The 23,725-nt window shown below is 34.2% G+C and overlaps 3 protein-coding genes across 7 annotated transcripts; all 3 read right to left on the reverse strand.

The window, feature by feature from the left end:
- Nucleotides 1–1,196: 1,196 nt before the first annotated feature.
- On the reverse strand, nucleotides 1,197–2,705 carry LOC112281704 (uncharacterized). 4 transcript variants are annotated; one of them, XM_073533447.2, is made up of 3 exons: nucleotides 2,272–2,705; nucleotides 1,775–1,810; nucleotides 1,197–1,550 (listed from the first exon to the last, which is right to left on the reverse strand). In XM_073533447.2, the coding sequence occupies exons 1-3, from the start codon at nucleotides 2,482–2,484 to the stop codon at nucleotides 1,341–1,343; spliced, it is 459 nt and encodes a 152-aa protein (XP_073389548.1). In that variant the 5' UTR covers nucleotides 2,485–2,705; the 3' UTR covers nucleotides 1,197–1,340. The 4 variants fall into 4 exon arrangements, 3 of the variants coding, with proteins under 3 accessions (XP_073389548.1, XP_073389549.1, XP_024374291.3); XM_073533448.2 differs by having other exon boundaries at nucleotides 1,413–1,550; nucleotides 1,775–1,877; nucleotides 2,272–2,620; XR_016502666.1 differs by having other exon boundaries at nucleotides 1,423–1,550; nucleotides 1,690–1,877; nucleotides 2,272–2,620.
- A 1,378-nt stretch (nucleotides 2,706–4,083) lies between these two features.
- Nucleotides 4,084–6,259, reverse strand: LOC112281701 (ADP-ribosylation factor 2). The gene is made up of 6 exons (XM_024518520.3): nucleotides 5,949–6,259; nucleotides 5,160–5,230; nucleotides 4,906–5,025; nucleotides 4,667–4,785; nucleotides 4,468–4,549; nucleotides 4,084–4,324 (listed from the first exon to the last, which is right to left on the reverse strand). Exons 1-6 carry the CDS (start codon nucleotides 6,094–6,096, stop codon nucleotides 4,319–4,321), a joined length of 546 nt encoding a protein of 181 aa, XP_024374288.1. The 5' UTR covers nucleotides 6,097–6,259; the 3' UTR covers nucleotides 4,084–4,318.
- A 5,130-nt stretch (nucleotides 6,260–11,389) lies between these two features.
- Nucleotides 11,390–14,097, reverse strand: LOC112281067 (peroxidase 5). Of its 2 annotated transcripts, XM_073533279.2 has the most exons (6): nucleotides 13,712–13,785; nucleotides 13,322–13,422; nucleotides 12,835–13,179; nucleotides 12,557–12,736; nucleotides 12,278–12,443; nucleotides 11,390–12,191 (listed from the first exon to the last, which is right to left on the reverse strand). In XM_073533279.2, exons 3-6 carry the CDS (start codon nucleotides 13,081–13,083, stop codon nucleotides 11,800–11,802), a joined length of 987 nt encoding a protein of 328 aa, XP_073389380.1. In that variant the 5' UTR covers nucleotides 13,084–13,179; nucleotides 13,322–13,422; nucleotides 13,712–13,785; the 3' UTR covers nucleotides 11,390–11,799. The 2 variants fall into 2 exon arrangements, with proteins under 2 accessions (XP_073389380.1, XP_024373003.1); XM_024517235.3 differs by having other exon boundaries at nucleotides 13,322–14,097.
- Between the last annotated feature and the right edge of the window lie 9,628 nt (nucleotides 14,098–23,725).

A 23,725-nucleotide genomic window follows, 5' to 3' on the forward strand; every position in this document is an offset into this window, starting at 1 on the left:
ATCAATTAAAATTCCTGCCTTTCCAAATAAACACAATTATAATGATGATGTAGATTTGATTGTAGCATACAATCTCTTCTACTGACTTAGATGAACGGATTTATCGGCTAATCTAGGATATATCATTGGTACTTGGATATTCTTACTGTTTGTAACAGGAACCTGGATCATGCTCGACCAACAGCAGAATGCTTACCGTAGAGTACAGGCGCGGCTGCAACTCCACGTCTGTTCAACAGATACCGGAAATCTTGAAATCTTTTCAGAGCTTGGATGTGGCCTTGCTTCGTGAAATTAAGCGCACTCCATAGACGCTCTGAACATCATAAAACAAGAGGTCCTACTTTAGAACATCTACAAGGCACTGTGCCGGTAATAATAATTTTCTTCTGATTTCTTCGTGGACAGCGCTGAGGATTTTGATAACAATAGAGGGTGAAGAGGAAAGACGATGCACATCCTCCTAACGCAAGTTACGAGTACCTGATTCACACTGCTTACAAACTCTTTGCGAAGGTCATTTGTACCTGCAGCTGCAGCAGCGCAGGGCCATCTAGTTTGCAAGGTATCTGATCCGTCAACTGTTTCTACCCACATGCATACCTCCCCTCCGATCATAAGATTCTGCCCATCAATGTCTGTTATATCTGTGGAAGGTGCAGTATCGTAGAATTTGTCTCAGGTGGCGTCCAAATGGTCCAAGTACCATGTCCCTTGATCTCTTTGTATGCACCTGAACCCCTTTTTCACGGCTTAGGCACACGTTCCACCCTGTAACCTGATTTCCAAGTTTACAGTTCATGAAAGAAAATGATTATTTTAGCAAGAAAGTCTTTTCCTGGTCACATATTCCGCAGTACATTAAATTCCACAACGAATTTTTGAAAGATTTTCGGCTGGTGGGTGGAACTCGCGTACAGGAGGCTGACGTCTGCGCTGACAACCCATCGTACTAAAATTGCACCTTTTATAATGGAAGCAAGGAGGATGGACTCTCCAAATCCAGCAAGACCTGTAACCACTTCTGTTGATACATAGCTGATAATGGCATCTTAAGAGAATGACCATCTACAAGATGTCCAACAGCAGCAGGGAGAAGGACATCAAGGAAAATAAAGGGTAAGTAATAGTATCAATTGTGGACAACTGTTTCAACTGTGAACCATGAAACAGAGAAGTGGGTAACCCACACCCCTGCCAAGCACACAGCAGTAAAGTCAAATGACATAACGAGTCAGTAATCTTTTAACGAAATTTGATTAATCAGGTTTAAAATATTCCATCGTGTGATGATCAACAATTAAGATGGAGCTGTATTCACAACACAAACATAGTATTCTCTACCAATCTACGATACTGATAGCTTCATGAAAACTTGCAAGAAAACTATCCAACACCACACAACTTATATTATAATGAAGACTCAAAATGAAACAGAGACGCATTTGTATGCATTTGTATGTCCACGGTATGGGAATGTTAATGGCATGAGTCTTCAGTATGTGTATTGATTTCGATTTGAAATTGAACGATGTCAGCTGATTAAAAGTCTGCACATCAATCAACCCATACAGTTGTATAGTTAGCTTATCTAAGAGTATATGTTCGTCAAAAACAAGAACTGCAATCAATCGTAACTCTGCCGAACGAAGACCTAAAAAAGTACAAATCAATTTCCAGCATGCTGACCGGGAACAAATTTATATTCAAGTGGGGAATGTGACGAATGTTGCAGTTTATAAATTCTTCGCAAAGACGTTGGCAAGGAAGAGACCTCATGTCCACGAAGAGCTCCGTAAATAGTCGGTGCCTGCCAAAATGTACCAATTGTCAACAAATCCACAGGATTTGAATGCTCTCTCCATGTCTGCAACAACCTTTAGAAACAAATTATAGGTTGAGTGTAATAGGATATTACTTGACTGCAGAGTGTTGCGCAGATGTCAGACTTAAGCTTTTAAAAAAAAAAGTCATATCAACAGAATGAAAACCATCAGCGAAGGTTTGCAATATTAAAATCTGATGAATCAGGAATGTACAGCGCATAGGACTCGTCCACTCCGTATTGCAGCTGTGTACCCAACGCCGAAATACAAAAACATGAGCATAGGTCTAAATGAGAGTGAAAGAAACTAAAATAATTTCGCTTATATAATTGATTTTATGAACCCCATGCTTTTATAAATAACACGATTGCGTCAAGGTTCATGGGTCGCAAGTTCTAAACGAAATGCCGCCAGACAGTGTGCTAAATTTCGACGAAATGGCTACCTCTTCATCTCGCGAATCAAGGGTGACGACGAGCTTCGTAAGCGCAGGGAACGAAGACCTCGACTGCTGTGTGTGGTGCGTGAAGATGACATCATAGTATCGTGCGAAGGCATTTGCAAGCGTGTCCGGCACAGATGCGTTGTCTGCGACATCAATTATGGTGTTTCTTTCCAGCGAGAGCTTCCCGTCGCCGAGCACGACTTCGACAGGCATTGGCCAGATTTTCACATCATCCTTTTCCTTCTTCTTCCCTCCATCCTCCACAAATAGTATCCACTTTCACCCCTTGCACCCACATGCCAATCACCGTTCGCATCTACCATTGAAGTCAATCGTTCCAAAGAAGGCACTTCGCTTGCCACCAAAAGCCCGAAAACGAATACCAGAATGTTTACTGCTACTCCTTGATGATCCATCTCGCCAAAATCTCTTCCACCCAACTCCCAAACTCGCCAATTGCGGAATCGGCTTTCCCTCCTCTCTCAACCCACATTGCTTATCCCAATTCCATCTCCTTGATCCAAACAACGCAGCCTCATGAGCATCGACTGCTGTAATGGTATGCACTGACATCACTGACAAACCATCGCTAAGAGAATATTAGTACCTCCAGCACAAGAATAGCACCTCCAACAAATTAACACTCCGCGACGAAGGTCTTTCTGATTTATTCGAAATCTGAGTCAGACTGACGTATCGGACACTTACTCTTGTACGCTATTTCATGGAAATACTGTGATACATTGAAATGATGAAGGTGTCATTTTAACATAAGAAGCTTCATTCGGATAAATTCGGTGATGAGCAATTCATCATGAATATTTTCCATATCACTGTAGGATTAAAATGGTGGTCACTTGGACATCAAGATAATTGCCTACGACTCAGATGAGATCCTTCAATGTGAGTTGGATCTGATAGTAAAAATGCTACTTCAGCAGTTAATTTCGTTCTTAAAATAACAAATAACTTGATAAGTCATTCAGTGCACTCCAGTTCTAACAAGCAAACGAAGGAATTGTAGTAAAAACCCATACCTCAAGCTCTGGCATAATTTATTGGCTAACGCACCATCAGACATGCAGAGTCACTTGAATACAGCACATGGCCAAGCAGACCTGGCACAAAGTCTAACAACACTTCACACGAGGTGACAAAGTCAAGCTTATTAAAGGCCCAGTGCAAACTTCAAGCTTGATGATAACAAGCAACTACACAAGACTAGTTGGCGAGACGTTAGTTCACCTTTGTAACTTGTCAGCTCTCTGTTCCACATTCAAATTTGTAAATGAAACATCGCTTCAAATCGCAAAAGGATGACTAACTTAGAATCTTAGTGTGAAGACCCTCACTACAGTTGGGTTACCGTCAGTATTATGAATAGTAAGGTCAATCGAGTCAGTCCGTTCCACCCAGGCCGCATGCGGCTAGGTTGGTTGTACTCTACGGGTACACAAGGCAATGAAGTATCTCTTCATTTGTTTCAAAAAACAAAAAAAAAACTCCTCGCTACAGCCCCCAAGATCTCCACCAGTAACTGGATTTCCCCTTCGTAAACAAACTAGCTTGATATGAAGTGGCCCTGACTCAAAAAGGCTGAGTAATGTCATTTGCATGCCACAAAAAAATTTCCGAGGCAACAGTGTCAATGCATCACAAGACTCAAACATAACCTGAAAACATCAACGCATGACCAGGGCACCACAATGCAACAGGATCCACGCATACAATCCCAAAACACAATTAATGACACATTCTCAAACTAAAAACATGTATCCAGGTCGGTCATTCTCATGCATCCGAACACATAAATGAAAGGTAGATAGATCCATCAAGGACCTAAATAGCATTTTAGCTTACACATGCCTCAGGCACTGCGCTCACCTAAGCACTAGGGACAGCGTCATTCAAAAATAGTAAGTCCTAACCTACAACACCTAACCAAGTCTACAATGCGGGCGCGCCACACCCTCTAAACCTCAAGTAAATGGAGTGTCATTGAGGTCCACAAAGCTCCATATATTGCCGTATACACACGTTCAACCGATCAAGACTGCAAAAACAATCCAAGTCAAGGTCAGCTAAATGCAGAAAACCAACGATAACGAAGTCCAAGGCTCTACAATCATCTCAGTGCATTCAGCTAGTCCTACGACTTTAAATGAGGTCCAGGGCTACTCAGTGTGAAGGCAGGACCTTGTTAGTTATGTTGCTTGAAAGCCAATCCAATCCCTCGTACAAACCCTCTCCGGAAGTTGCGCATGTGCTCTGGATATACCTGATCAAACACCGGCTTAATGCTAGTCATGCTCGTGTCCGCTCCACAAATAAACTCCAAAACAATATAAGCAATGTTGCAATGGAAAATTTGCAAATGCCTTAGACAGACACTTACCAATGGCGCTGGCGCAGTGAGTGGAGCCCAAGCTTATCAGTTATCTCAGCAGCGTTCATGGCATCTGGGAGATCTTGCTTGTTGGCAAACACCAGCAGTACCGCATCACGCAGCTCGTCCTGCAAACCAAAGAAAAACCAATCACTGCGGAATCCTCACGATTACTTTTCATGAGCTAAAGCAACTTATTATAGAAGCTGTCATTCGAAAAGTTCAAGGCCGTGATTTAAAGAAAATACCTCATTCAACATGCGATGCAGCTCGTCCCGTGCTTCTACAACACGATCTCTATCATTACTGTCCACCACAAAAATCAACCCCTGAGTATTCTGGAAGTAGTGTCTCCACAATGGTCGGATCTGTCACACAACCAAACAAGCGGGCCAAGCCTCCGCAGGTCAGAATACAAATTCAACAATCTTCTCGACTTGGATGACACTATCCTGAATCGATCGGTGCTTATACCAGAAAAAAAACTACCATGTGCACGTACCTTGTCCTGACCTCCGACGTCCCAAACGGTAAAACTGATGTTCTTGTATTCTACAGTCTCCACATTAAACCCTGCGTATCACACATGCACACAACGTTGTTCTCATCAAGCCCATCTCAAGAGACTGTTGGCACGAGTAATTCATCTCAAAAAAGAAAATTTGGAAAAAGGCGTTCAACTTGAATCAAACACCTAAATCGCCACAGGATGAAAAGTGCACAATTGAATTATGCTGTGGAACACGTCGAAGGCGGGATCCATCTATTTCAATCAAATAAGACCAGCAAATAACCACTACCTATGTCCAAGCAAACTACAAGAACGCCGAAGCTCATCCCATGTCGAAAGGGCAAATGGGAGAAAGGCTAAGATCGCCTAAAAGGTGCAACACATAAGATCAGATCTGTTGACCACCGCACTGGCTTCCCGCACAGCTGGCCACACTCTGAATCTAAACTCGATTAACAAGACAAAGAATCAACCAAAAACGACCACAGCAGCGTCGAGAAGACCATAAACCACAACATCAAGAAACCCCTAATAAGGCACAAACAACAGCTCTCACAACGACTCAAATCGGGATCAACTCTTCAAATCATTTCAACCACACCACCCGATGATGCGGCTCTGCGATTCACGCCGAATCATGTTCCCTCACGAAGACCCAACACCAACCCTTCACTTCAAAAACCTACTCAGCTCCCGAAACTCCGCCAGAAGAAACACCACACAAACAAACAAACAAACAAACAAACATAAAATAAAAAAATAAAAATAAAGAAAACATACCGATGGTCGGGATGGTGGTGACGATCTCACCCAGCTTCAGCTTGTACAAAATCGTGGTCTTACCAGCTGCGTCGAGACCCACCATCAGAATACGCATTTCCCGTTTCGAAAACAACTTGGAGAACAGCTTAGTGAACGTGAGCCCCATAGCGGCAGAAACCCCGCCGGGACGACAACAAGCTTTTGACGGATCTGGTAAGCAGGCAACAAAACCAGCTCAGCTCGGCACAGAATCAAGCTATCTATCCCCCGCGCACCCCGCCAACAGGAGAAATAAAGAGCGGCAACAACTGGCTACTCCTCGACGCCGAACTTGAAAGCCTTACTTGCTTGTTGAACCCCCTCTGTTTGAATAGCCCTGCCTGATGCCGTCCAGCGGTCGCACGCTCTCGTCCCTGGTCGGGTCGGACGGGGCCTGGCGGGCCAGTTGTCCACGAGGTATTGGGACCCAATCCAGATCTCGAGGTCTTTCTTGGGATATGGAATGGGCTTGTGAGTGGCTGGATCGAGGTGTGAATTTGAGGGGCGGCGGAGAAAGTGGAGCACGTGCCCGGTGCATGGGAACGGGTTCACGGCTCATGACTCCCTACGAACCTACCACGTCCTCTGCCTGGCCTTGCACGAACCACTCGGTTCGGAGCCTGCTTCCCACTGTTTACCGATATTCCAAGTTGGGGACTCGTTCATTGGTGGTGGTGATGTGCCACGTTGGTAGTGTCCAGCTCAGCAAAATAGGGTATAATTGTAAATTGGGACACCGATTAGTTTGAGTTTTAAGATGACAATTTTGTACGTTTTTGAAAAAATATCACGTATACCCTTGAAATATGTTGAAATATCAAGAATACCCATGTATTTTTTATAAGAATATCCATATATTCTTGATAATAGCAAATCTATCCCACTTTTGTAAGAATATCAAATCTACCCTTTAACATGATAAGGTATCACAACTATTCTTTTTTAAGAGCAATTGGGGCCTAACTTGCTTGCCATGGAGAAATTAGAGGATCATCTGCACACTTTTTTAAGTGCAATTGGAGCCCGACCTTTGTTGCTTGCAATACAATAGCCTTAGAGATTGATAAGACTCATATGCTTCAATTTGATTAGTACCTTTATTTTGTTCAAAAATCAAAAATTTCCATTGAGCATGTAGTTCTTGAATTGTTTCACAATCACAATGTGATTAGCTTTGAACGTGGCTTTGTATACATTCCTATAGCTACATTCACCTAAAAGACAATCATGTGAGAAATTTTGATTAGTGGATCTGATATTGATCCATTTAACCACATTGGAATTATGCCATTGAATTGCAACATATTATTTTTTTGACTCATAAATTCATAATTAATGGCAATTTCTTTGTAATACTATTTAATAAAGAAGATTAACTAGCAAAGAATTATCAAGATAAAAACCACAATTCCAACATTGAAGCCAATATACACACCTATGTGCCTTCCTTTTTGGATTGAATTTTTAACCATGGCCTCAAAGAGGTATGAAGCAATTTGAATCCCTGGAAGGCTATCATTGTTAAGAATTTCAACTACGTAGATTGATATATAATCAAAGCAAATAGACCTTGTTGAAGCATTTAAATTTCTTATTTTATATTTTGCAATCATCATATCTTCTATATAAGTATCTAAGTAGCCTATAAAAAAAAATACCTTGATAAAAAGTATCCATCAATGTAGTAGCAATAGTTGCTTGTATACTTCAAAATCTTTTATAATATAGATGTCTTTGCACTTGTGAGGATTGTAAATGAACAAATAGATAATACTATTGTCCAAAGTTTATTGCTACTCAAAGCCTTCTTGGACAATGTCATGCTTCAATCTAATTTTATGCAAGTTAATGCAGAAGGAAATCAAATATAAATTTGATGTAGACACATTATGAAGATAAAACAGCTCTATTTCCTTCAAATATTTAGCCATTCTCAACTCCACACCTACTATAGCTGCAATATAGCAAGTTGATGCTTTTGCTCCCTTGTTACAAAGTTTTTTGATCCATAGAGACTTCTTTTAGAATATAAAATCCAAATGATAAGTCACATTTTCTTTGGGTAAGCTCCTTCAAGAATTAATCCTACTTATAAGTATGGTGCCACCAATTGTTTCAATTGTTAACCTTTATGAGGCTGCACCTAATTCAACTAAAAGACTAAGAGAGCATAGAAACATAACTATCCCCTTAATAAGAACCATCAAACTTTTTTTTAAAGCAATTTTACAACAAGCATCTATACAATATGCCAAGACAACCACATCAATTTTTTTGCAATATAGAGGTTAGGTCTTTTTTGTACTTAAAAAAGTGTCAAAGAGAGCTTATCAATATTTTGGGATATAAAGGTTGGGTTCTAATTACACTTTCAAAAAAATAGTTGTGATATCTTATAAGATTGAAGAATAGATTTTATATTACTACAAAAATGAGAGGTAGATTTGCTATTATCAAGAATACATGGATATTCTTGATATTTTGACATATTTCAGAGATATATATGATTTTATTTTTTTATGTTTTTTTAACTTAATTGAGATTTGTAATATTTTCTAATTTTGACATTAAAACTTATGTGCATTAATGTATACAAAGTTGGTATACCAAGTTTTTAACAAATTATGGCATTAAATTAAAGAAAATACTAAATAGACCTTAGCTTTTATTAAATTGATCCATCTATTCCAACAATTATGAAAAAAATAAATGACATCCAAATTCATTTTTCTACTATTAGATCTAAAACCAATGAAAACCAATTACATTCATCATGATTACTATATTCTTTATCATAGGTAGGTTGATTCAATAAAAACTTGGATCTATTTAAGAATCTCCTAAATTAATGAAATGATGTTTTTATGTATGATTAAAGTCATCTTAATGTTTTTTAAGTGTAATGTAAGTAATATGTGCCAATAATCAGGCATATCTGAAAATTTTAATAGTAGTAGATGAAAATCACAATACATGTAATTTTAATAATAGCAGGCTTTTTAAAACCAAATGAATATTAGTAAAAGATTATTGGTATTTCAAAACTTGTAGGTCAAGCAAAAAAATCAAATATTATAATAAAAAATTAATGCAAATGTTTTATATTATAGAAATAAATTTTAATTTTGCTATATGATTTTTCAATTGCTTCATTTATTTAGACATATGAAGAAAAAAGAGATTACAAATACATAAGATTATAAAAGTAGTAATAATGAAAACAATCAAGTATATTTTTTTGCACATACACATGAATTATTTTTAATCACTACTTTTACACACACAAATATATATATATATATATATATATATATTTAAATAAAAGTATATATTTTAAAATAATGTAGGTCTATTTGAATTTATATGTATATGTATATATATATATATATATATATATATATATATATATATATATATATATAAATCTTACTATTTTATTTTTAGTATTTTATTTAAAATTATATAAAACAATTTAATTATCAATATAAATTATATAGAGTTTTACAAGTCTTCAAAAATACACAAGATAGCTTTATTTTTTGTTTTTAATAACGTTATTATAAGCCATGATATAGTATTTTTAGATAAAAAATTAAAGATTCATTAACTTTATATTTTTATATAGAAAATATAATCATAAAAATAGATTAAAACTATATATATATATATATATATATATATATATTTAAAATTTTAACAGATATTTAAAAAGTTATATATATATATAACAAACTTTTAAATCTGAAATTAGATATTTTTGATATTATTGGTATAAATTATTTTAAAATATTAAAATATATTATAAAATATTAAGAGATTATTAATATATATTATTATTATATTTTAAAATATATTATAAAATATTAAGAGATATTAATATATACATATATATATATATACATATATATATATACATATATATATACCTATATATATATACATATATATATACCTATATATATATACATATATATATACCTATATATATATATAATTTTTCTCTAAAAACATCAATATTAAAAATATTATAATAAATTCATATATATAAATATAATATTATAAAACTATATATTTTTTATTCTTTCTTTTTATTTATTTTTAATTGTGACATATCTAGTGATATAAAATATTTAATATTTATCATATTAAAAAAACTTGTCACTTCTTAAAGTTTTAAATAGTTATTATATTAAGCCATTAAAGATACATATGATAGCAAATATGTTTATTTAAACACATCTAAAAATAAATTTATCATAGAAAAAATAATACAATTTATTCTAAGATTTAGAATGATAAACTATTGTATGAAAATAAATACAAATTTTTAATTTAAATTTTTAACATTAAATTTCTAAATATATTTCATATTTTAAGAGTCTAATTTATATATGAAAGGTTTTACTTTTTTCAAAAATTAAAGCTGAAAGATTTAGAAACTTCAGATAATTTGGAAATTTTGATTACATAAAAAGTGTAAAAAAGTGAAGAAAAAAACAAAAAATCAAAAATCAAAGCTTAAAGTTTTAAGACTATTTTATTTTATTTTATTTTTTGAGTTGTTATACTTTATAAGAATCAGATTTTAAAAGATCAAAATCTAATTTTAACACCCATACATTCATACAATTTATATCCTTCGACTTAAAATTCATTGTATTCATAATAATAATATATATATATATATATATTCTTTTATTTTTTGTAATAACAATAAATGCTTGAAATTTGCTTAGTCATAGACTACATTCAGTTCCTTTTATTATAAACTACAATATTAATTTTTGTCCATAATGTAAAAATTATATAATAAGAGAGATTTGTGATTCAAATCCTGGATATGAAATCCTTTACAAACAAATATTAGCACAAAAATAGTGATTGTACTATGTCTCAAAAACAAATTATAATAAGGTAGACAATCCATTTCCAACAACTAAAGCATTTCAACATATTTGCAATAAGTGTTAAAATAAAATAAAATATATTCATGTGGGGAAATAGAAATGAAGAGGATTCTAAGTGTTTTTACACAATTTGGCTTAGAAATGGCTTAGAAATGGCTTAGAAATGGAATTTATGTAAATATTTTAGCTAAAGATTCTCTTTGACCCATTTTTGACACGTAGACCAACAAAATTCCAACCAACGGTGGGTAACAAAACCAAGAATCCAAATTTTTACAAAACCAAGAAGTATAGCATCTAATTATGCTATATCATTCCACCCCAACCAATCGACAACTGCCACCTATATTGATATTTTACACATATACATTTCAACTACAATGAATTTTATTTATTACTCACATCTTAACATTATTTTAATCAGCCCCCGACTTATTCTCAATCACAGCTTAACATCATTTTAATCAACCCCAACCTATTTCCAATCACAACATAACATCATTTTAACCAATATTCAAGATATAAGTTCGAGAGACACTCTTAAAATCTCATTGAATCAGACCCACTTCATCTTCGTGGATCCATAACCTAATGTTTCCATTATTACTAATTCTGAGGCCCATTAAAAGCATGATTTATTGCAGGCAGAGGCTACTTCAACAACCATAACTCTCTTTCAAGAAGGTATCCTAGTGAATCACTCACACAACGCAACTAATAGTCAGAAATTGGTAGAGAACAATACCCACTGAGATCGAAGAAAATTGTTTCTGTCACGCTTACAACTCCACTCACATCTCAAATCTACACCAGTAACAGAATGCACTTTCCAAGCTCCAGCAAACATGTCAATCGTTCGGTATGTTTGCTGGTGCTTGGATCAACCCGGGGGGAGGGGCAACTTGAATCAGTGTGAGAATGAATCAGTTTATGAATCTGCAGTGGCGGCGGATCTCGCCGTCAGGCCCCGATTTGACCTGAATGTTGCCCATTTCGATCATGACCCGGGAGAATTGGAATGCCCAGGGGCCGGCCGCGAAGGAATTGAAGATGGTTTCCCCGCGCGTGGACATGTCGTTGATGAGCGCCTGGTCGGAGTGCAGCAGCCCCCGGTTTGCGATCAGATTGGTGTAGTACATGTTGTCGAAGCGGTAGGGTGTGGTGGAATCCAAGCTGAATGTTGCCGCACTGCCGCCTTGAGGTGGGCAGGCGGTTCTAAGAAATGCCGCCATTGCTTGGCTCATCTGCGGGTCTTGCACGGGGTATAGCCTTGGCGTCACCGAAGCGCAGTGTGCGCGGCCGATGGTGTGTGCTCCTGGTTAGCCATAGAGTTATGAATTTGGAATGACTAGGGGTATGATTGAAACTGGAGAGGAGTTCAGATGGATTGCGTAAAGTTACCGGAGAGTACGATCATGTCGCTCTTCGACAAGCCCTTGCGAGCAAACAATGCCGTAATCTCTTCCACTGTGTAGCGTGGGTCCGGAATCTCTGCAAGTGCTCGAGCGGCGCTGGAAACTCTGCCGTCATACCTGCCTGCGCGAACTCGCCATCCTAACCCTCCCATCTTGGAGATTATCCATAGACTCTACAGCGTTAGCTGCTTTCTACACCCGGACGAAAGGGCTGATTGAAGACAAAATTTGATGTAAAATACGCACGAGTTTTCTTCAGACTTACCAATTCGACGGCATCGCGAGCGCCGAAGGCTAGAATATCAGCGCATGAGACGACTCCAGGACACAGCGCCTCCAAGTCTGCCTTGGCTGCGTCTACGACCTCAAATCCTCGCAGACTGAAATTGGGCGGGGATGTTTTTTCCGAGTTTGGGTTGTCAAGGAGTACTGATCCATCACATCCCTACACAAAACCATTATCATGTCCCACAAGCTGCTTAACGTAGTCCAAAACTTGAAATAACAATAGCAACTTTTTCTAGACGATGATCACGTGATTACTTCTACGAAGCAGTCGTGGAAGTGAAGCCGGAGTACACCAGCTGCTATTCCCTGGTCCTGCTGCATCCCTCGCTCCATGGCCTGCCTGATAATCCTCTCCGCGCTAGGACAGCTTAGGTCGTAGTATCCCACTCGCAACGGTTCTGCTGAGGACAAACGCATTGCGACCAGAAGCATCGCGAACCACAATAAGGCTGGCGTGGTCACCAAAAACGCCTTCCAGTGCAGATGCTTACATCTTCTCTCCATTCCTTCGCTGCTTCGCTCAGCTCCAGGTTGCGGTACCCTCCCCTATCGAGGAAATAATTGTGTCGAACCTTTTCATAACAGGAAGATGGACCCATTCTGCTTAAATACAGCGTCGAAATTTCAGTAAAGCCATTCAGGTGAACCACGAAGGGCAGCAGTTGACAAGAGAACAGCCACTACACAGAACAACCAGTCGCGCTCACGCTAGTGAATCCAGCCATGGTTACATCTCTCTGACCTTGTCGCTGTAATTCTCCTCATCGGCACAGCTTTCGAAGTGTCGACAGAGCAGTGTCTGTGCACCCGCGCAGTGCGCATTTGTGTGTCAACTCATGACTTCTGACAGCCATTTTAATGAGAGCCTTAGATAGTGTGACCACAAGGGGGGGTTTCGGAGGCATCTCTTGGGACGATGCAAGGCACCCTCTGATACTTCTTGCAGCTATCGCTGACTTCTCAGTCCTGCAGCAAGTACACAGGAAGCCCAACGGACCAGAGCTAGCAAACAACTTGACTCATCCACGGACCATTGCTCTCACCTAATCGATGCATACTTAAGACATTTTTGATCAGGTTCAGATCACCTCCAACAAAATCACACGCTCAACGGCACACTGGAAGTACTCACCTCGTCCAACGCATCTTGAAATTATTTGCTTATGCGAAACACAAGGAATTGTTGGAATCGGAATGCACGATGCCATAATCTGCGAATCTGCTCAACAAAGCAGTGCAGGAGAGAGTCTTCTTGTGTGGTCAGATTTGCACAAGAGTCGTGAGGGTTAGAGCTCTTGTCCTGCTGCTAAGACTTCCCAACTGCCCTACTGTCTGTGGGTTCTTCTGTGGTTTCTGTTAAACTAATCACATGTTAAACTAATCGCAGTCTCACTGTGGGGGCTGATAGCACACTAAGGAGAGACGAAGAAGGAAGACTAAATACTGACTAAGAGACCCTAATACTAGGGGATGATAACCTAACTAACCACAAGGGAACTAGATCAGAGAGTCCAACACCCCCATGTGATCTAAGCAGCTTCTCTTTCACTGTTGGTATAGAGAATGGAGCAAGGTCAATGCTTGAAAGGGGATGTGCCTCGTAGGGCAATGTGGATGTGCTCGTGGACATTGTTGAAGATTCTTCAGCGTGAAGTGGCTTGGATGGCAAGATATCTTGAGATTCATTTGTTTATGTTAGCATTGGAGGTTGCAGATGATGTCAAGCCAAAGGTCAAGTTAGGGCACCAATGGTTGTGTCTGTTGCCTTAGCTTCAAAACAAGCCCCACTATGGTTCATTCAATGGCCCGACAATGTCGACCTCAATAGAATAGAGCATTTTTCTAGTAGCTTGCAATGAGAATTACTTCCTCTTGTTATAGTTGAGACTTCAAATGGGGTCTTGGAGGAGCTATTATAGGGCAAGCAGGTCAAATCAAGCCTAACTTCTACCAACCACCCTACCATGTGATTAGCGTGAGTTAAACCTGATGCTACCTGCTCCCTTCAAACTAGTTCTTTTGAGACTCTACTCTTAGCTCTATCTCCTTCCAAGAAGCCTCCCTATTAAATATGTCCTTCTTGTACGATAAAAAGATAAAACCCACACAATACTCATAACAACTTATACAACATTCATAAAACACTCTCACAATTTCTATAAGTGTTGAATTGGTTTGTTTTCTTGTTGAATAGGAAGTTTTTATACTCTCCTCTTGCATGTTTTTTTTTTTATTGTGTAGAAAGTTTTTGCTTTCTCCTCTTATATGCTGGTTTATTGTGTAGGAAGTTTTTGCACTCTCTCCTTGTATGTGTCTTCTCACTTTCTTTTATAGCACAATTTTGTGAGAATAAAGTTGGTTGGTTTTTTTTTATTATATTGGAAGTTTTTTTGCTCATCTCTTATATGTTTCTTTGTTGAGTAAGAAGTTTTTACAATAGAAGCATAGAAGGCAAAGTTTTGACTAAATCTTCATTTTTTTGTATACATTTTGATTAGATCTTTAAAAAAAGTTGGCAATTTCATCATGAAAAGAAAGAAAGTAGGTTTAAAAGTTATAGAAGTTGGAAATTAACTATGTCTCGAGATAAAGGATAAGGTGTATTGCTACAAAGAGGAAGAATTGTTGTATTAGAATGTGTTGTATGTATTCCAAGATAGGACTATTAGCAACTAATAGAGAGTTGGAATTTTCTACGAGGATATTCTAAATCACTATAACAAACATAGGTTTGTGGATGCAAGGCCTCAATATTTTTTTAAGATAAAATAAAGTAACATAAAATATGACATAAATAAGTAGATTAATGTCCATGTGCAAGTGCAAAAGTTGTGTAGGAGTGGCACAAGTGTAATCAATACCTTAAGGCATGTGCAAGAGTTGTGTATATAAAAGAGTGACAAAAAGACAAATTTTGGATACAAACATTATTAGATTTTGCTGAAGGAATATTTCAGATGGACTCATGGTGGTTGCAAATAAAGCTTCTAGCTCCAAAAAAAAAAAAAAAAAAAAAAAAAAACGTATAAAATTTGCATCAAAGAATGACTACATTGACAAAATTAGAATAAATATAAGCTAAGAAAGCATAGTAGGCTTGCAGTAGAGAACTACAAGGATTTTAGAAGTGGATAGGATATTTAAAGATTGGCTAGGAGATACGAAGGTAATCAAAGATGACTACTTGCAATTAAGGCAAAAAGAAAGAGCATTGTAAGTACAAATATAAACCATACATTAAATGGTGGAAGCATAAATATTAAAAGAAATGGATCTAGGTGACTAAAGCTTATTCTTCTTCATTTCTATGGACAAAGCCACCTTAAAAAATCTCAAGGCTAAGGTATATTTTTAGTTGAGATCATCAAAAAAATTGAAAAATTTCAATTGAGATAAGTCAAGAAAGAAGAAAAGAAAATGTGGCTTGCTATAGATTAAGCTAGGAGGCACTCAATTGAAGGAGAATTAAGATATGAAAGAACATGTATAAATGCAATTGCACTAAAGGAGTAAGAAGAGTGGTACTTTACCAAAAATCTAATTGCGGCAAATGAAAAAAAATGGAAAATGTTAGTAATTTATGGGCAATATGGACATATGGATAGAGAAGTAAATTAGGAAGGTGTAGTGTATATTCACTTGTAACAACTAAAAACTAAAGATAAATTTGGTCGAAATCAATGGAGTTTTCAAACTCAATAAGTTCTACAAGCTTTTTATAATTAAAAAATAGTTGATCAAAATGGATATACAAAAAGTATAAATATAGTATTAAGCCTCCATAGATATTATTATTGATAATAAAGTATAGGCATATGTCTTTGTACCTTTTAAAATCCACAAGTATTTCATGAAATCACTCCTCAAAACATAATGGATGTCATCATTTTCTATCTCAATTGTATAAATCATGAGCTCTTTAAAAGAAAAGCTTGTATGTAATAGCATATTTTCATCAACTAACATCACAAAAATATTTTAAAGCCTTAGCACATTATATTTATCCTCTAAAATCATGTTATAAAAGATATAACATGCAAATATAATGTTAATAATGGTATCTAGACTCTATTGGCAACAAAAATTGTAGAAAATGTTGAAACAAGCTTACAACATTTCAAAGGATCATTCCACATTTTTATAGCATGCTTATTATTTTTTTGTAAAATGGTTTTATTTTCTTTCATTAAATTGGTGAATGCTTTCAACAAAACAGCTCTTTGAAGAATAAATATTGTCAATCAACAAATAATATCAATTACACTCTTACTCATTTACTTCAAAAGTAAACTCAAAAATATTATTAATTAATATGTTGTATATAAAAGAAAAATGGTTAAACATATTTAGATTTTTATTTGAGCTAGGAAGTGCAAAACAAATGTGCCACATATATAGGCTTTAATCAACTATGGTCTTTAAAATAATAGATTGCTTGCTCTTTTTATTACTAAAATCTCTTTGCTATGCCTCATGGCAATTTTTTTTATTTATAATACATACAATCCAAAGATCTAAACAAACGAAGAAATGTGCAGGCTACATTAATTAATAACTATTGCTCAAAATTGGAATAATTGGTTATCTTACAAAATCTTCTCTAAACACTGCTTGGACAACTATGTAAAATTTCTTCATACACTCCATTACAATGGATTCACTAGTTCAATAATAATCATCTATGGCATGTACGCAAATACCAAATGCAAGCATTCTAAATGCAGTTATAATCTTTTGGCAAAATAACCATCTTACTAATCTACAAGTATCTTATTTTTTGACGAAGTATAGATCATGCTTCCAATTTTTTTAAAAAATAGTAAGAAATAATAATCTTTTGATATAAAAATAGCAGAAAAATAAAAAAAATCCCAAATTAGATCATTTATAAGATAATCAAGATGCATTTGTTTGTCTATGAGTATTCTAGCTTTTTCAATGTTCTTAGCCTTTCCTCTACAAGAACTACTTACAAGGTCCTATTGTGGTGGTGATTTGGTATGTAGATTGCTTTCAAACTAACTTAATGCCATCACAATACTAGCATTATTATCTTTATTTTTTTATGAAAGTTGCATGTACAATTACTAATCTTATCCTCCAAGCTTCAATTCCAAAAAAAGAAAAATAAAATAAAATAAAAACTATACAACAAAAAAAAATTAATTCTATACTCACAAAATTGTGCTATAAAAAATTCAAAAATGAGATATGTGAGAGGAGAATGTAAAAACTTCTTACACAACAAAAAAACTTGCAAGAAGAGAGTACAAAAAATTCTTATTCAACAAGAATATAAATCAATTCAATACTCACAAAATTTATATAAATGTTGTGTATTTTCTCTCTTTTTATAATACAAGGAGAGACATATTTAATGAGAGAAGGAAAAAAGGGAGGAAGGAAGGATTTCTTAGAAAGAAAAGAATTTTAAGTGAGATATTTAGGAAGCCAATTTAGAATAGGTAGGTGGTATTAAGCTTGGCTTATGTCAACTATCCTTGTTGCTTGGGACCATTCCAAGGCTACTTTGGCCAATGTGATACGAGCCTAAAGCATCTATCTTAGATTTTCTCTATTGGTGCCAATAGGTAGTCATGTCCTTAAGTAAGTTTGTTGAAGAATAAAGTAGCAGATATGTTGAATTATCTTAAGATGGTTTAAAAGGCTTGAAGTAGAAGGTGAAGAAAGTTCCAAGCATAGAAGAATGGTTATGAAATTGATATTATGCAACACAAGTCAAGTTTTGCTATGGGATGTATATTAGTTGAAAAGATTTTTTTCAAATGGTTATTGGATATAGGATTGCAATCCATAAAATTTTTTAAAGTATAGTAGAGGTACGTGAGTTTGTAAGAAGATATAAAAAGATATAACAAAGATTTATAAAAATTTGAAGGTTTAGACAATTTCTATTTATTTTAAATTAGATTTATTTTAAAAAAAAAATTAAGAACATCTCCAAGTTGATCATTTGTGAAAATATAAATTATTTTGATTTTATTAGAATCATTTTTTGTCTTATAAAGTATGCCTATATTAACCATTGGTTGTCATAGCTTTAGTTGTTATAGTTGAGAATGGTTGGAATAGAGATATTTTGTGTTAATTCTTGTAATAATTATTATATCCAAAGAACTTTGTATATACATTAAACTAAGGCTCTATATTAGACTTTGCATGAAGACTACAAGATGGATGATTACTTCTTTGAGTATAATAAAATTGAGATTTTGGCAAATAGAAATATGAACATTGATATTAAGATGCCATTGTTTGAATCTTGATTATAGTTTCTATTAAAGCAGTCAATAAGATGAGTTTTATTTTCAACTTCAAAGAAGTTGCTCAACTCTAAATGACAAAATATGCATCAAAGTATACTATGGATCACTTTTAAATAAAATTATTAAAAGTAGTTGGTATATCATTTATAAAGCTCCACAACAAAAGAAATAACAAACCAAATTTTTGTGAGCCAATAGAATTGTTTTAGAAGAGTTCTATACAAGTAAAGATCACATGGCATTGTGTTGATACTTTGGGACTATTAAATACCTCTATTCAAAGGTATGTATGTAAGATGAACTTCTTCTATGTCAAACTACTACAAAATGGATTTTTTATATTTGGATTGGTGTAATATAAAGCTTATTTTTGTTTGAATGTATTATATTTATAGATTTTTTTTAGATTTTTTAAATATTAATTATATAATTTTTTTTAGAGAAGATGTTTGAGGTTTTTAATGAGAGCTATACCACTGCTTGTAAGTTTGAGGTTGTCTACATAGAGAAGTAGAATGAAAGTTTTGTGGTGGTTGTATTTGAAGTAAAGGTTTGAATCCTTAATATATTTTGTCTTGCATTGGCTTAAAAGATAGCAATCAATGCAAGAATATCAAACATGATGGCTTAACTTTAGCTCATAAAGGCTATGGTACAATTTATAAACTTTAGATTATTTATTAAAAATAACAAAATATTTTGATTGAAATAAATATATTTTTTTAAAGAACTTATTATTAAAAAAGATAGTTTAAACATCAATTTTATATATAGGCCAATTATTGTAGGTAGAAATTCTTGCCACCATATAAATTATCTCTTATTACACAATAGATGCAAAAGTGACTTGGTAATTGATTCCACTTTTTTTTTGGAAAATTTGAGCAATTAAGCAGATCTTGTATCATATTAAAGAAGTATCATAGGTTCATTTGAATTTGAAGATTAACTTAGGTGTCATAGTCTTTTTTTTGGAGAATAAATCTACTAAAATTAATGATTTTTTTTCCTAAAGAGAACATATTCTTTATACATAGCTTAGTACTATTATACAAATTTAACATCTTAAAAAAATAAGATTTTTGCCACCTTCCATGAATTCTACAAAGATTTTAACTGATGCTATAAAGTTGTCTAAGTAAGAAAGATGCTTCTTAGATCATTTGTAATAGGGATAGATAAGATAATTATATAGATAGATTGAACCATAGAAGTTTTTAGAATTGGGGTTAGGTTAGTGGACCATATAGGATCCATCATGGAATATTCTAGAAAGAATTTAGGACAATTATTTAAGTAGAATCTATCATGGAACTTTTTAGAAAAAGCTTAAGGTGGTTATCTAAGTAGGGCCTATCATAGAATCTTCTTAAAAAAAATAAATTAAGGCAGTTATCAAGGTCAAGCCTATCACCTAGGAACATTCTAAAAAATCTAAGGTGGTAGGATAAGGTATAAATAGGACTGCTTGGGCTTTTTGGGGCATTTGGTCAAGTATGGCTTCAAACCCTTCCTCTTACTAAAATTTGGTTCTACATATTTTTGTTCAAATCTGTTTTGTTTTGTTTTTGTTTGCTCAGTTTTGTTTTTCAAGTCATACTCTATTTAATTCCATTTAGTTTTGTTCTAGTTTGTTTTGTCCTATTTTGTGATGAGGCCTTATGTTGCTATGGATTAGAAGGATCTTGGATTTTTGACATAGTCTAGTCATATTTCATTATTGAAATTGGCAAGAAAAGATGCTTGTAATAAGAAGTAGAGTAGTATTTGAAAAAAGTAGTAGCGGTTAGAGAATTGATGCAAGAAGAGTACCAATTGATGTAGCAAAATGATTATAATTGGTTTTGTTTGCAAGTGCTTATAGAAGTAGATGATTAATTTTGTTATTTGGTTTATTAAAGGTGGTAGACTAAAATGTATGAGAAGATACAAAGGATGTGAAGAATAGAATTGTGCAAGGAATGGATTTATTGGTTTTGAAAGGAAGAGATTGCTTTGTATGGTGGCTATTATTATAAGGTGTCAAATGCAAGATTAATTGGTTCATAGATTTTGTATGTTTTTTGAAATAATAATGTATTTTTGATATAGCAAATAACATTCATATTTCTTCCTTTAAAAATTGTGATTGAATAATATGGATAATATTATCCAAATTGTTAATTTTGATTAATTTTTATCTATTGTGTGTATATACACAAAAATACCAAAAATACAAAATATAAAGATATTTGGATTTTTATTAAAAAATAGATTATATATAATTTTATTAAATATTACCTTATAGAACAAAATATAAGTATAATAGTTGTCACTATCATTGCCTCTTTTCATAACTTCTATATTAGATTTTTACCAATTAAAAGGCATTAAACAATGTCTTATACAAAATAGTTTCTTCTTTTAATGAAGTCATTTGAATGTAATTTATAAATTTGTAAAAATTTACGTCAATTACATACTTGTGAAATAAAGTTTTGAAATTCATTATATATATATATATATATATATATATATATGTTTCCATTGTTAGTTCTTAATATTTTTATTCTTTTATATGTTAAGGTTTCTACTTTGGCTTTGAACAATTTGAATTTAGATAATACCTAGTTCTTATGTTCTATAAATTAAGTTTATAAAAGTAACACAATAATACTATCTTCTAAAAGAGTCTACATACATCTAAAAAAATAAGTTCCAAAATAGATTTTGAGATATAATTGGAAGATTTTGATATCTTTTTTTTGTTTGTTTTTTTTATCAGGCATGTTTTGTAAAGAAAATTGGATATATAATAGTTAGGCAATCCTATGATTGAATTATAATAGAGCATAAAATATAGCTCCTATAGATTGAATTAGCCAATTAAACATGCTAAAGGTCGGCTATGGAATTTAATTTGATGGTGTAGGTTAAGACTTCAATTGTCATGTCTATGAAATTTCAATCATTCATGTGTAAGAAAATATTCAAGTAATACAAATTATTATGTTTGTCTTATGTTATATATGCAACAAGTTCATTAATGTAGTAAAATTTTATGTAGCATTCTTTGATTAGATATTCAAGACTAAGATTTTTATCAGCCATGTTTCTTACAAAATTATGTTTTTTATAATTTGGACAAAGATAGAATATCTTTTACTTATTTTATTCTTTTATTTTCAATTACATAGATATATTATTAATAATAGTAATCTTATGACTTACTCTATTTATAAATTTGGCATTATGTCTTTGAAACAAATTGAGATGCAAGAATACTTATATGTTGCTTGTAATGTAATTAGAGGTACTTAAGTCAAGGTAATAAGATACCTTGCTTAATTTTGGCTCAATTGAATTGATTGCTACTTCAATGAAACATGCATATATTTTGTTGAAGCTTTTATCAACTACATGATAGACATTTCCTTGGTTTGATATAATCTTTATTGATTTTTATATATGATATTAAAAAATCTAATTAAATTTAATTTGGTTGGCTTTTGAGATTCTTATATTTCTTCTTTTAAATAATTTAGTATTTTCAATCTTTGGCCCAATCAATGTGAGCTTTGATATTACATTTTCACTCCAAATGACTTTGTTCTATACAAAAATTGCATAAAATAATTTATTGAGGCTTTTCTAGACCATTAGATTTTAATTGTAGCTAATATATTGACATTCTTTTTTACTTGTGTATTTGGTGATATAAATTAGACTAATATTGTCCTTGATATTGTTGTTGATGCTTGAGTTATAGGCATTGCTTATAAATTTGATATTAATTGGTGTACGGCATCTTACATTGTTGGAGTGTATATTTGGATCTTTGTTTGTATGCTACCAATTGATAATTTTGTCTATATTGATGATTTTGTTGGTCCATTTCTTCAAAGTTGCTTATGTTGTTTTGAGTCAAGAAGGCTTTGTTAATGAAAGTTGGTCAATTTAATCTTAAAGAAATTTCTAAGTCAATAAGTTTGAGTTTCAATTCCTCATAATTTGATAGATTATCACTATCTAAGGTCATATGCTTGCATATGTCATATTAATTTGGCAAGTGAAAAATTATGTAATACACAACAATTGCTTCCAAAAGCTCCGCATCTAGCTCTTCAAGAAAATCTAGCATTTCAGTTAAATATGTGTCTATTGTCACATTATTGGACTTCATCATTTCAAAAAACCTATCAATCAGCATGACAATTCCACATCCATTATTGGCCTCATAACAATTCTTCAATTGTGTTCAACAATGATAGGGTTTGTAAAGAGCCTAAGAGCCATGTTTTATGCCTTGTTGTTAATTGCTGTCATAGCACTTTCTCTTTGTATTTGTTTGCTTTTCAACAATGTTGTAGACAGCAGGGTGGTACAATACACAAATAGGCTGCCCCTTTGCATCATGTGCTTCATCCAACACACCCAAATTGCACAGTTGTTGGCTCCTTCAAGGTGATATGATTCAAGGATTGAATACTCCCTACTTGTATTAGGTCTGGGACTAACGCTACTCGTCACAACATTTTTAGAATCTGTAGTTACAGTTGTTGGATGTATTAAATGGATCAATCTCTCTGTAATCATCCACAGTGTTTCACTCTTGTGAATCTAGATCTAAATCTTCTACGTGTGTCTGTGATCACCCTTGAGGGTATCTCCCTTCGGAGGGTGGCTAGTGTCCTAAGATCCCTGCTCTGCAACCATGTTAAACTAATCACAGTCTCAATGTGGGGGTTAACAGCACACAGAGGAGAGACAGAGAAGGAAGACTACATACTAACTAAGAGACCCTAATAGCACGGGACGAGATCAGAGAGTCCAACAGGCTCTCATCCTGACACCATTGTTGATTCTCTGCTCTCACCATG

The sequence above is a fragment of the Physcomitrium patens genome, chromosome 4 (assembly GCF_059467195.1).
Source record: "Physcomitrium patens ecotype Gransden chromosome 4, ASM5946719v1, whole genome shotgun sequence".
Lineage (NCBI taxonomy): Eukaryota > Viridiplantae > Streptophyta > Bryopsida > Funariales > Funariaceae > Physcomitrium > Physcomitrium patens.

Bases quoted from the DNA above. Each gene is read 5' to 3' on its own strand.
- LOC112281067 (XM_024517235.3), bottom strand. From the start codon at position 13,083: ATGGAGAGAAGATGTAAGCATCTGCACTGGAAGGCGTTTTTGGTGACC. The intron at 12,737-12,834 runs GTAATCACGTGA...GGTTTTGTGTAG, and splicing joins TCCACGACTGCTTCGTAGAA to GGATGTGATGGATCAGTACT. The intron at 12,444-12,556 runs GTAAGTCTGAAG...ATAATCTCCAAG, and splicing joins CTCGCGATGCCGTCGAATTG to ATGGGAGGGTTAGGATGGCG.
- LOC112281701 (XM_024518520.3), bottom strand. From the start codon at position 6,096: ATGGGGCTCACGTTCACTAAGCTGTTCTCCAAGTTGTTTTCGAAACGG. The intron at 5,231-5,948 runs GTATGTTTTCTT...TGTGATACGCAG, and splicing joins CACCACCATCCCGACCATCG to GGTTTAATGTGGAGACTGTA. The intron at 4,550-4,666 runs GTAAGTGTCTGT...GTGTTTGATCAG, and splicing joins TCACTGCGCCAGCGCCATTG to GTATATCCAGAGCACATGCG.
- LOC112281704 (XM_073533447.2), bottom strand. From the start codon at position 2,484: ATGCCTGTCGAAGTCGTGCTCGGCGACGGGAAGCTCTCGCTGGAAAGA. The intron at 1,811-2,271 runs GTAGCCATTTCG...ACATTTTGGCAG, and splicing joins TTGATTCGCGAGATGAAGAG to GCACCGACTATTTACGGAGC. The intron at 1,551-1,774 runs GTCTCTTCCTTG...ATTGATGTGCAG, and splicing joins GAGCTCTTCGTGGACATGAG to ACTTTTAATCAGCTGACATC.